This window comes from Ranitomeya variabilis, chromosome 7, assembly GCF_051348905.1.
Source record: "Ranitomeya variabilis isolate aRanVar5 chromosome 7, aRanVar5.hap1, whole genome shotgun sequence".
Taxonomy (NCBI): Eukaryota; Metazoa; Chordata; class Amphibia; order Anura; family Dendrobatidae; genus Ranitomeya; species Ranitomeya variabilis.
The window spans coordinates 95,567,865-95,581,986 of NC_135238.1; the positions used below are offsets into that span (position 1 = coordinate 95,567,865).

Here is a 14,122-nt window from a genome sequence, read left to right on the forward strand (position 1 = left end):
ACCAAATTGAACCATCTTAGGCCACAAACTCCATGCCAGAAGATCTGCACCTTAGAAACATCAAATGCCAAATTCTCGGAGTAGCATCGTTGACACGCTCTCTTCTGAGCCCAATAAATGAAAGAGTGTCCGATAACCCAAATTATGAAGGGACCTGAAATTGAGATATATATTAGTTGTCATATAAATCATGCCGAATATACAGTTTAAACCTCCCCGACTCCCATCGTCCAATTTTCTTGATCTGGGAGTCACAAAGGCTGGCCCTAGCCGCCTCCGTCTCGGCACCAATGCTGAAAGAATGAGACTTTATTCGAAGATGTTGTTTCCCTATAACACTCAAACACTTTTTCAAAATAAAATTAAATTGAAAAACTAGCTGGAGAACCGTCCTTATGCAAAAATAAGGGGCCCTCCTTTATAGGTATAACCAGCAGCCACTTTTTAATGTTAAGTACTGGACAAATCGCGGGGTCAGCAAAAGAAACAATTTTCAAACTTGATCCCCTGGCCAACTGATCTGTTTTAGACTTCCTAATGACTACAATAATAAAATTGGCACTGGTTTTTAAATCTGAAAGCATCAATCCTGAGGGTTGAGATTTCTTACCGGATGCCACTTCACCTATGCGGAGAGCCCCAAAAAATGAAAGGCAAAATGCGGCACAAAATAGAGACTTCATCTGCATGAGAACAAACTTGGCTTAAGGCCGAGCAAAGATCTTTTAAAATTGGGAGAGAGATCGGGCGTCTGTTGTCCGGCTGAAAGCTACCTTTCTTGTAGCCTTTCAGAAGTTGCCTAATCGCGAAAATTGAAGCCAGGGATGATTCGCCGCCCAATCTAAGGAAAAATGAGACACCTGCTAAATGTTTGGTTACAGCAGAATATGATAGGCCCTGATTAATCAAAAATTCCATTATTTTCAGACCGGAAATCGAGCAGGTAATTTTAGGATTAAAAAGATTTAAACTACAAAATTAATTCCACAATTTCCATGCGGCCGAGTAACTGGCCCATGACCGAACAGATAAAGAATTTTTAATAAGCTTAGGGATCAAATTAAAATCCCATCCCAGATAGACTGGGGGCAGGTTGTCGCTTCTGGATCCGCATCGGGCACCTGCAAATGAAAGAGCGACCAATGATGATCACGTAGTGCCTCAGCCGCTGCGCTCCATTTGCTCTTGCCAGAATAAGCCTTCAGCCAAATGTTTGATTTAAGACAAACTAATACCAGTTGTCTCAATATGCAAGAAACCTATTTGTTTTTTGACGATAATGTGTTAATGGAAAAAATAACACCCGGGTCCATGGATAGAATATTTAAACTTGAATTTCGCATACCGTACCCCCATAGGGAGACGGCAGTAAAAATGGAAAATATTTCAAGAACCATTGTGTTCCTAGTCAAATCGGAAACAACCCATGACCTAGGCCAAGCTTGTGAGATCCAATGTGTTGAAAAGAGAATGCCACATCCAGCAGCATTATCCACTGAAAAAACAAATGGAAAACAATCTGAAGAAACGAAAGGAGATTGCAAACAAGTTTTGCCGTTAAAATTGGCAAGAAAAGAGAGCCAAATTTTAACATCTTCTCTTATTTCAGCACCTATTCTAATGTGTGAATTAGGAGACGAAAAACCCCGTGTAGCATCGTAAAGGCGCCGAGAGAATGCCCGGCCAATCGGTATGATCCTTAATGCAAAGTTCAATAAACCCAATAAGGACTGCAAGTCCCTTAGGGTGATTTTTTGCTTAGGGAGCAATTTATTCAATGCAGAACGCAATTTGGTAATTTTGTCCTCCGGAAATCTACATTCCATTGTAGAGGAATCTAAAGTTATCCCCAAAAATTCAATGACAGTAGATGGGGGAAACGTTTTTTCGCCAGCGATTGGGACGCCAAAGTGTCTACACATACCAATAAAACTATTCAGTGTATGCAGACACTTAGAAGAAGAGGGGGGACCTATGAAAAGAAAGTCATCAAGGTAGTGAAGTATACCAACCCCTGAAGATTGACATTCCAAAACCCACTGTAGAAAGGAGGAAAAGCTCTCAAAATAAAAACTTGAAAGGGAGAACCCCATGGGAAGGCATCTGTCAAAGAAAAATTCATTCTCAAAATGAAAACCCAAGGAAGAAAAACCATCAGGGTGAACCGGAAGGAGTCTGAAAGCAGACTTAATGTCAGATTTTGACATCAAAGCTCCGCTTCCAAACTGCCTCAGATAGTCGATCGCCACATCAAATGATGAATAAGTAACGGAACAAGCCGTTTTATCAATTTCATCATTTAATGAATCACCAGGAGGGTTCGACAAGTGATGAATGAGGCGGAATGAGCCAGCCTCCTTCTTAGGGACTACGCCCAACGGAGAAATTCTAAAATTCCGAAAAGGTGGGGAAGAAAAAGGGCCAGCCACTCTGCCTAGCAACAATTCGCCTGAAATTTTTTTCCCTAACTACCTCAGGATGCATAAAAACTGAATGTAAGTTTTCTACAATTTTACAGCCAGACCCCTGGAATGGTGGAACGAAAAAGCCATAAGAAAAACCATTGAAAAGCAGATCACTGATCGTTCGATCTGTGAAACGGTTTAGCCAAGGGGCCATTCTTTCCACCATCACCGGGGTCTGTGCCTTTTGAATTAGGATCCTTGGATGAAGACTGAGCTTGCTTTTTAAAGCATTTGGAGGAGGGGTGTGAGTATCCACAAAAGGAACACTAATGACGAAACCTGCAACTGCTACCCCATTTACATGCTGATTCATTAAAAGCGAAGCAAAAGCCTTTTCTCGGTTGAGATGTGGACGGTGATCTAGTAGAAAATTGTCTTTGAGGAAGCATTAGATTGAGCCATAGCCCCACATCTTTGCTACCCCAAATCACTTCGAGATGTACCGCTAACTTTTGGCGGAAAGCTTCATCATAATTCAACCAAGCGAATGCGCCAAAATTTCTGTATGCTTCCAAAATAATGTCAACATGCTGGAATAGCTTACTACACAAATGGGGGGATTTCTCGCCAAGAACAGCTGCATAAATAGAGAAAGCCTGTATCCAATTATTGAATGACTAGACTGTGGCCCGATTCTAATGCATCGGGTATTCTAGAATATGCATGTCCCCGTAGTATATGGACAATGATGATTCCAGAATTCGCGGCAGACTGTGCCCGTAGCTGATTGGTCGAGGCAACCTTTATGACATCATCGTCGCCATGGCAACCATTATGACATCTACGTCGATACTGTGCCTGTCGCTGATTGGTCGAGGCCTGGCGGCAGACTGTGCCCGTCGCTGATTGGTCGAGGCAACCTTTATGACATCATCGTCGCCATGATGTGCCCGTCGCTGATTGGTCGAGGCCTGGCGGCCTCGACCAATCAGAGACGCGGGATTTCCAGGACAGACAGACAGACAGACAGACAGACAGACGGAAAAACCCTTAGACAATTATATATATAGATCTAATTGAACCTCGCTTATCATCCGGGTCACTTTTATCAACTTTTTTATCTGATTTATTCAGCTGTTCTCTACGAGGAAGGAGGGAGAATAAATCCACATACTGTTTGCTCCATATAAGCTCTTTTGTGGAAGAGCTTAGGTGGAAGCCAAGGGGGGAGAGCTCGCACATAAGGGCTTCTTTAAAAGTGTTTCTAGGAGGATAATCGCTAGATAAGTCTATAGTATGTTGTACAGGTGAAGCAGCTTTAAATGCATCACCCAAAGCCTCCGCAATGGCATTCTGTAAAATGTGTTTAAGACCCTCATTACATACAGGTACTGACACAGGCAAGCTCTCACCCCTTCGATGCTGTCTGTCATCTGTAGGACCATCGGGCGTGCAGCCGGCTCTCAAGCCTTCCATGTTAGGCGAGCGCATCTGTGCACGAATAGGAGGCCTGTCTTCAGGGTCCGTGGATTGGCTGGGTCGCGGGTTTGGTGTTGCTTCCTGACGTGCACTCACAGTTGCTGAGGGAGTCCGGGATTTCAAATTTGGCGCCGTGGCGCTTTTACGGCCGCGCTGTGCGCTTACAGTGGCGACGACTCCTGATGACGCCGCCGTCACGTCTTCTATCTGATGTGGGAAGTCTCGCGCCGGGCTGCGAGACTTCTTAGCTAAAGGCGGGCGGGACTTCCTGCTTGACCCCGTCTGCCGGCTGGAACGTGAGGACACTGAGGACGGGGAATACGCCATCCTGGGCTTCCGTCTTCGCCCGCCGTTGTGGGAACTCGGCGGGGACACAGGAGGAGGAGTCGGCTGGAGCTGTGGTAAGCTTGGGCTAAGCGGAGGAGGGAAGGCATCCGGAGCTGCCGTTATAGGTTTTACAGCAAGGCAGCTCCTCAGCCATTCCGCTCCATCTGGTGGAGTAACCCTTCCATGGAGCGGAGATCTTCTTTTCTTCAGCACTCTCCTCAGAGCCTGAAATCTGCCATATCCGGCCTTAAATAAACCGGTAACTGCCCAGCAACGCACTGTCCACCAATGAGCAGCCGTTAAAAAGGGCACAAAAAACTGCTGGTGTAAACCAGTATTTCCAAAAATAACTCAAACTTGTCCCGAAGTTGACCTCATAAATTAACCCCTAACAGTATTGTAGCCTCGACCAATTCATAGCCTGTGTGGCCATGTGACCCCCCCCATCATTCCCTATTTCTTACGGGGGGGGGGGGGGGGAGACTGCCATTCTGCAGTTAAAACACCCTCCAGTTCTTTGAGCCACGATGGCGGCGGAATTCGACGTATAACTTGAATCTCTAAAATCGACCGTAAATGCTCAATAATGTCGAGGTCTGGGGATTGTGGGGGCCAGATGAGATGCTCAACTTCATTAGAATGTTCCTCGTGCCATGCTTTAATAATGCTTCTAGCTGTATGAATTGGTGCATTATCATCCTGAAAGATGGCGTTCCCCTCCGGGAACAGTGCTTGAACCATTGGATGCACTTGGTCGCCCAAAATGCCTAAATAACCTCGGCTGTTAATTCTTCCATGAAGGGATATCATTGGCCCGGCGGTTCTCCACGAAATAGCATCCCAGATCATCACAGAACCTCCACCATGTTTTACGGTTGGGAGAAGGCAGTCTGGATGGAATGCTTCTTTCGGCTGTCTCCAAACGTACACTCGGCCGGAGGTCGGAAATAGGGTAAACGATGATTCGTCTGAGAATATCACATGTTTCCACTGCTCGAGGGACCAATTCTGGGGGTTTCTACACCACTCTAAACGCTTGCAAACATTTGTCATTGAGAGCAGCGGTTTTCTAATTGCAGCTCTTCCGTGGAATCCAGACTTGTGCAGCTCCCGACGAACAGTTTTCATGGAAACTGGGTTCTGTAGGTGTTCATTGAGCTCAGCAGTGATTTTCGGAGCCGTTGTATTGCGATCCTCCCTCACAATTCGCTTTAGAGTACGACGGTCTCTCTCAGTCAACTTTAACTTTTGGCCGGACCTGTGCTTTGCTGCAGACGTTTTTTCTTCTCTTTCAGTCATTACTTTGGAGACAGTACCTCTTGAAATGCCAAGCATTCGGGCACTTTCTGTTACACTAGCGCCTGCCATACGAGCACCAACAATTTGGCCTCTTTGAAAATTCGAGAGGTCTGCCATTGGTATCAGGTTCTCATCAATGTTCTTACAATTATGCAAAACAAACAGTTAATTTACATACACATATCACATAACACAAATAATCAACTAGAAAACATTACCATATGTCACAGTTTGCATGTCTATCACATGTTCGAAGATTATGATGCCAAAACGTTAGGGGTTTCCATTATTTTGTCCAACCCCTGTATGTGACGTAGCAACGTGCCGGGTTTTTCTTACCTTTGGCTCCTTTGTAACCTCAAGTCATGACTTAAAGGGGTTTTCAAACGAAAAAGAGTTCATTTTATTCAATATATCTTGGAATCAAAATAATTTCCACAATTAGATGTGGTTTAAAACAAATGTTCCTGTGCTGAGATAATCTTATAAATGTGCGCCTGCTGAGTATTATCCTAAGTCACGTGACAAAGCTCGTTAAAGAGTCGACATTGACTGTTCGAATTGCTATTTCCAATAGGTGGCATTAGAGTTCTAGTCCTCTTCCTCTCTGAAGAGACAATTTGCTGTGTGCTGTGTAATGGCTGTGTCTGACTGCAGGAACATGGTCTGGTCACACCACAGCTCCTGGGCAGGGGAGGAAGCAATAGAGTATACAGACATTACAGCATAGGATCACAAATAATTCTTTTTTTGAGTTAAAACATTGCTAAAAAACAGGCAGGGAAATGTTTTACCTTACAGAAAGAATCAGCTGTGATCCCATTCTGTAATGTCTGTATATTCTTTTTCCTCCCCTGCCTAGGACATGTGGTATCTAGTGAATAAAAGATCTTGTGAATTAAATGAACATTTGTTAGTCGGAAAACCCTTTAAGTATTTGTCTTATCATTATGTGGTATTTGACTGTTTCACACTCTGAAAAAGCTCTAATCACAGGACTGAATGTGGGAGGGATATAATCTGCGGCCCTCACCTGAGCAGAATTTTCACCACACTGCTCTTCTGTCTGTGCCTTGGTTGCTCTTGCTGGGCTGGCTGAGTCACTAAGCCTGATTAAGCTGACTGGTTGCGGTGTCACCCCCTCCTTCATGTACTGAATGTGGATAGTAAGAAGCGGAGGTAAGGTCACCACTGGAGTTAATCCCTGCAAAGAGCAGGAATCTAATAGAACAAATTTAGTGAATAGAGTGAAGGAGAGGCCCACAGCTGGCACAGGCCCATCTGGCATTTGCCAGAATTGCCAGATGGCCAATCCGGCCCTATGTCCAGCATAATGATAAATCTCTACACTAGAAGGGACAGCACATTGACAAAGTGCCCATGTTTACAGATAAATGTCAGATTAGTATGTTTGCAAATTATCTGATAATAGTATAGGATGCATGTGAAGCATGCAATATGCATATAAGTATGTATTTCTTTTGAGTTTTTTTATGATTTTTGAATTTGGTTTAACTGTAAAGGTGAGGGTCTTTCAGGATCTTAGGGGTGCGACGAGGAGGAAAGGGGGCACCATATCTTGCATTATGGTGGTAACACTGCTGAGAGGTAGAAACATTTATTAGGGAAAACATCTGGGAGAGTGCCCAATGTTGCTTGTTTTTATCTGATGCCTGTACACCTTTTTTGGTTTATTTTTGTATAATATATGCAGTATTATATTATAGGTCTCACATTCCTTCATGTTTAGAGACTATTTAAGTACACCAAAAGAAAACATAGACTAAATTTGGGGATTTTCTACAGATGCTCATAATTTGGACTCTTTAAAGGTAACCTGTCACCTCGTTTTTAGCTGTTACACTGGCCCTGGTTTGGTGTTAGTGAAGCAATATGGATCACTAACATGTTTTTGTGAAGGAAAAGCTCCAAGTATTGGACGTCATGGCATCCACATATCAAATCCCGCGCATGTGCACTGCCCATCTGCCCCCCCGGGGATGTATACTGACACTGGGTGTACAGCCCCAGCTTTATGTCAGATGTGCGCTGGAGTGGAGGGGGACACAATGTCGTGCATAGCGTGCGCTCACACATCATGTAGCCCCTAACTCAGAGTGGCTCTGGCACGTGCGCATCTGACATGAAGATGCGGCTGTACACCCGGTGTCAGTGCGCACTCACGGGATTTGATACGGGCTAGTCACCTGCAATCCTGCGGGCATGCCTAATTTCAAAAATATACTGAATGATCCATGACTGAAAAGATAAAGTAAGATAGTTAGCAAGGCCGAAAAAATACATTTGTCCATCCAGTTCAGCCTATATTCCGTCAGACTAAATCCCCAGATCTACATCCTTCTAAAGAACTTAATAACTGTAAGATACAATATTGTTATTCTCCAGGAAGACATCCAGGCCTCTCTTGAACCCCTCAACTGAGTTCGCCATCACCACCTCCTCAGGCAAGGAATTTCAGATTCTCACTGCCCTAACAGTAAAGAATCCTCTTCTATGTTGGTGGAAAAACCTTCTCTCCTCCAGATGCAGAGAATGCTCCATTGTGATTGTCACCTTCCTTGGTATAAACAGATCCTTGGAGAGATATTTGTATTGTCCCCTTATATACTTATACATGGTTATTAGATGGCCCCTCAGTCATCTTTTTTCTAGAATAAATAATACTAATTTTGCTAATCTCTCTGGGTATTGTAGTTCCCCATCCTCTTTATTAATTTTGTTGCCCTCCCTTGTACTCGCTCTAGTTCCATTATATCCTTCCTTAGCACTGGTGCCCAAAACTGTACACAGTACTCCATGTGCGGTCTAACCAGGGATTTGTACAGATGCAGTATAATGCTCTCATCATGTGTATCCATACCTCTTTTAATGCACCCCATGATCCTGTTTGCCTTGGCTGCCGCTGTCTGGCACTGGCTGCTCCAGGAAAGTTTATCCTTAACTAGGATCCCCAAGTCCTCCATGTCAGTTTTACCCAGTGGTTTCTTGTTCAGTGTGTAAGGATGACATTGAATCATTGATTGATTGATGCGCAACTATCTTATGGTTATCAAACCATTCAGTCAAAACCATTAATCCCTGAAATTTTGGATCTTTGCAGGATTTTTACTTTATTGGCATTAAAATTGATTTGTGCTTCTTAATGGCAAGACCAATGTATGTTTCTGTGAGGCAGTAAGGGGGATCATATGCGAGGGTCGATATGTATCCCCCAAGTTGCAGACAGAGGTCTATTAGACCCACTGGAGTGCCTTGTACTCACAACAGGACGCCTGTGAGTCACAGGGCAAAGTAAAAGTAAGTTTTGATCTGATCAAGCTATTTGACCAAGGCAATATTCAGGAAAACCCAGTAAGGGCTTTTATTTTTGAAGGGGACTACAGGATGGTAGTGGGGCGATCCGCTTCCTCCAAGCCGGGTTTTACAAGTGGCCCATGGCCTAAGATTCCAGTTAAAAACCCTGCAGTTAAGGGTTTGGGTGTGTCAGTGTGGAGTTTGCAAGGTGCAGAGCAGACGGCTCTGCAAAAGCTCAGCCTGTGTGAGGGAACACAGCACCAAGCAGAGCAAACTCCTGGCACCCCCGCATCATTATACAGTTGTGCAGTCGCCCTCGGCAACAGGCCGCATTTACAGACTGTCTTGTTTCCCGGCTGCAATGTGGAGGATACCGTTTGTTTTCTTTACAAGTTTTGGACATTAAAGGGAACCTGTTACCCCCAAAATTGAAGGTGAGCTAAGCCCACCGGCATCAGGGGCTTATCTACAGCATTCTGTAATGCTGTAGATATGCCCCCGATGTATCCTGAAAGATGAGAAAAAGAGGTTAGATTATACTCACCCAGGGGCGGTCCCACTTCGGTTCAGGTCCAGGGCCTCCCATCTTCTTACGATGACGTCCTCTTCTTGTATTCACACTGCGGATCCGGCACAGGCGTACCTTGCCTGGGCTGTTGAGGGCAGAGCAAAGTGCTGCACTGCGCAGGTGCCGAGAAAGGTTAGAGAAGCCCAGCGCCTGCGCACTGCAGTACTTTGCTCTGCCCTCAACAGGGCAGGCAAAGTACGCCTGCGCCGGAGCCACAGAATGAAGACAGGAAGAGCACGTCATCTTAAGAAGATAGGAGGCCCCGAACCGGACCGCGACGCCCATCGGATCTGAACCGCAGCGGGACCAACCCTGGGTGAGTTTAATCTAACCTCTTTTTCTCATCTTTCAGGATACATCGGGGGCTTATCTACAGCATACCAGAATGCTGTAGATAAACCCCTGATGCTGGTGGGCTTAGCTCACCTTCGATTTTGGGGGTTAAAGGTTCCCTTTTAACCTACGTTTACTTTGAACTCTCCTGGGTGACTGCTTCTTCACTGCACAGTGAGGACCCCGCCACACTACAGTTTCTTTCTATTGCGAGGCAGTGACCCCTGTTACAGCTAGGGGATGCTGTATGGGCTCCTCAGGATACGCTTGGAGGCGCGATGAATGGCTGTTATGTATCACAGAGGTGGGTGGCCCTGTGATGGAAGCATGGGCGAATTTTGCTCAGCAGATCTACTGCTGAGGGATTTGCTTTACATTGGGAGGCTTCCAGGTGACTTGGAGAGTTGGGAGGGTCCATTCAGCTACATAGCCACCCAACGGGGTGTGTCTGAACACCCAAGATGAAGCCTGTGTGTGGTTGTGTGTTTGAGGACCTGCGGTGATGTCACGATCACCTGACTAGCCATGTGCTAAGTACCTGGGTGTGGTTACAGCTATGTAATGGAGGTGTGTTTGGCACGTGGGTGGAGAGTGCGGGAGTCTGTCAGTGTGAACAGATTTCCATGTGTCCAGGCAGCACACTACAGAGTGGTCTGTGTGCAGTGAAAAAGAAGTCTTCCTGCGTGTGTGGTTCCAAACCAAACCTGCTTGCTGGACATCGCACAACCTGGGGAAGGAGTGTCTGCTAGTCTGAGCCAGAGGAAGGAGGTCTGTAAGATACCTCTGGAGTGGACGGTCTGATAACCGTGAGTGATACTGACCGGGGTCAGTGAGAGACTGTGTTTATGGGATACCGCTGAGGATAAGAGGCATCCGGGAAACTGTGTGGGTGACACCAACAGGTAATGGACTGGAATCCATGTTATGCTGACCGGGGTCAGTAAGAGACTGTTTTCCTATAGAGCTGAATGTTTAACGGACAATGTACTTGCGGCTGCATACTACTTGCATCCCGAGGAGCGGTTTATGCAGTTTACTAATAAACCAAATGGACCACTTTTAACCCTGAGTGTGCCAGCGACCAGAAAAGTTAATGTCCCCAACACACTCAGTAAGCGCTGCAGTACACTATGTATTTTAAAGGGGACCTGTCACCAGAAAAAACGCTGTTAACGTGCAGAAATAGGTTTAATCTGCAGGCTAATAGCGTTATTATGCTGCCCAGCACCCGCACTTAGCCGAGCACTGCAGGGAGAAAATTAACTTTATTCTCCACGCCAACATTCGGTGTTCAGTCATCGCTCTGAAAATGCAGAGCGGCTGCTCCCTCAGCATTATAGCCGTCTGTCAGTGCCGGGTGCGCATTTACAGCCATCGCTATGTATTCTCAGAGCAGTGACTGAATCTGCGCCAATGCTGACCCCATGACTGAAACCGGAAAGCTGCTGGGGAGAATAAAGGTAATTTCCTCCCTGCTGTGTTCAGCAAAGTGCGGGTGTCGGGCAGGTTAGTAACGCTATTGACCTGCAGATTAACTCCATATCTGCAAGTTATTAGTGTTTGTTTCTGGTGACAGGTTCCCTTTAAGGCAGCATGTAAAGTATTTTTACTTATTATGCTCTTCTGCCTTTATAGGCATTCTGTTGCTTATTGCGCACTTCTCCCTTTATAGGCATTCTGTTACTTCTTGTGCTCTTTTCCCTTTTTTAGGCATTCTGTTACTTCTTGCGCTCTTCTCCCTTTATAGGCATTCTGTTACTTCTTGTGCTCTTTTCCCTTTTTTTAGGCATTCTGTTACTTCTTGCGCTCTTGTCCCATTATAGGCATTCTGTTACTTCTTGTGCTCTTCTTCCTTTATAGGCATTCTTTTACTTTTTGTGCTCTTCCTTTATAGGCATGCTGTTACTTCTTGTTCTCTTCTCCCATTATAGGCATTCTGTTACTTATTGCGCTCTTCTCCCTTTATAGGCATGCTGTTACTTATTGCGCTCTTCTCCCTTTATAGGCATTCTGTTACTTATTGTGCTCTTCTCCCTTTATAGGCATTCTGTTACTTCTTGTGCTCTTCTCCCTTTATAGGCATTCTGTTACTTTATTGCGCTCTTCTCCCTTTATTGGCATTCTGATACTTCTTGTTCTCTTCTCCCTTTATAGGCATTCTGTTACTTATTATGCTCTTCTCCCTTTATAGGCAGTCTGTTACTTATTGTGCTCTTCTCCCTTTATAGGCATTCTGTTACTTATTGTGCTCTTCTCCCTTTATAGGCATTCTGTTGGTGACACCAAAGTCCCGTTTTGCCTTCAGTCATGTGTCAAGCCTCTGAAGTATGCAATTGCCGTTAATGATCTCAGCACAGAGTTGGTGCACAGATATGTTGGAAAAGAACCTAGTGGTTTAAGATTCAATAAACTGTTTTTGAATGAAGATGGTAAGTTATGTTTTTTTGCTTAAGTAAAATATTAACATTTTCAGGAAAATTGGAATAGTGATGAGCGCATGTGCTTGGATAAGGTGTTATCTGAGGATGCTCTGGTGCTAACCAAGTGTCTTTGGTGCGCTCCAAACATATGTTCAAGTCCCCGCGGCTGGGTGTCTTGTGGCTGTTCGACATCCGCAACACATGCACTGATTGCATTTGTTGCAGTTGTCTTAACAGCCATGAGACACGCAGCCGAGGTGGACTTGAACATTATTCTAGCACTCCGAAGACACTCTGTTAGCACCCAGCATGCTCACATAACACCTTATCACTATTGGGGAATAGTTTCAAAAATTCAAAAATAATCACTTTTTAGCAAAACTTTTATGACCGAAGGAAATAAGTATTCCATGTAGTTGAGTGTATAGTTCTGTGACGTTAGGACCTCACCCATAAGCCAGGTGACACATAAAGTATGGTAGATATTTAGTGATTCTTTTGGGTCATATAAATGTAGTATGTTCTCCCCAATATGAACAAATCAGTGCTCAAAAGATTGCTTAAAATTGGTGATGTTCAAAATGTAGGCTTACTCACTGTTGCGAAATTTTAGCCCTAAACTATTTTTATAAACAGGGATTAGGGTTAAAAGCAGAGACTATGGGGTTTGGCAATATGTAAGCTATCTTTAATAATAATATGTCTTTGGAATGTGGGAGGAAACCGGAGTACCCGGAGGAAACCCACGCAAACACAGGGAGAACATACAAACTCCTTGCAGATGTTGTCCTTGGTGGGATTGGAACCCAGTACTCCAGCGCTGCAAGGCTGCAGTGCTAACCACTGAACCACTGTGCTCAGGGCCGGCGTTAGGGGCAGGCAGACTAGGCAGCTGCCTGGGGCCCCCGCTGCCCTAGGGGCCCCCAGCCAGGGGCAGACATACTGTTGATGGCACTGCTCCAGGGCCCAGAGGTGGAGGGGGGCCCCTGCAGGAAGGCCCGGTATCATGCAGGATCGGGCCCCTCTCACTCACTCCTGTAACCATGGAACACCGAGTGTCGGGGAGAGAGCGGGGCGCGAAGTGCAGGAGATCAAAAAGGGGGCGTGTCATGCAGGGAGAGACGCTGGCCAATGAACGCTTTCCTTACCTCACAGTGACCAGACAGAGGAGAGCGTTCACTGGCTGCCGTCTGTCCTCCTGCATGGAGCGTCCCAATCGTGAGTACTCGCCTACAGTCAGGGGCCCCAGGGCACAGCAAATAGAGACATCAGTGGAGGAAGAGCAGGACTTACAGGGGGTCTTCTGCTCCCTCCACTGTTCTGTTCAGAGCAGGCTGCAGCGTCTCCTCACAGAAAAGAGATGGGGGAGGAGGCTCACTGCAGGGGCAGCACGGCAGCAAAATGTATGCTGTGAAGTGACCTGAAAAGTAATGTGCAGTTATAGTGCTCTTTATAACTTATCTCTTTATAATTTTAGTCATGGAACTTTTTGAATTTGAGTCTTTTCCTCCCTTACTGGGAATTTATCATCAGGTGCTGTCTGCTCTGTGCCCCATCCCCCACAGTGGGGTCTGCAGCCTTCTCCAGCTGAACTGACCTGCAGGGCTCATCTGATCACCTATACAAGATTAGTATGTGTGTATGTATATGCTTGTATATGTATGTGTGCATCTGTGTGTATCTATGTGTATGTTTCTATCTGTGTGTGTGTGTATCTGTGTATGTACAGTATATGTGTGTATGTATGGTATAGTTGTATGGCTGTGTGTGTATGCATGTACAGTATGTGTGTATCTGTGTATGTGAAATAAATTTGTATGGATATATGGTATATATGTATGTTTATGTGCATGTACATACAGTATATGTGTATGTATATGTGTGTACGGTATGTGTATATACTGTATCGTACGGTATGTGTATATACTGTATGTGTGTATGTACGGTACGTGTATGTGTATCTGTATGTTCGGTAT

The 14,122-nt window shown here is 45.2% G+C and overlaps 1 protein-coding gene across 5 annotated transcripts in view; it reads left to right on the forward strand.

Moving 5' to 3' along the window:
• The window catches only part of GLS (glutaminase), a 746,320-nt gene that overhangs the window by 243,655 nt on the left and 488,543 nt on the right, over positions 1-14,122 (forward strand). For all 5 annotated transcript variants that reach the window (XR_013218256.1, XM_077275591.1, XM_077275592.1 and 2 more), the window contains exon 6: positions 11,992-12,155. Coding sequence is in view for 4 of the 5 variants with exons in the window: in XM_077275591.1 (XP_077131706.1) it covers positions 11,992-12,155 (164 nt within the window). In the remaining variant the exon portion in view is untranslated. The remainder of the gene's footprint in view (positions 1-11,991; positions 12,156-14,122) is intronic.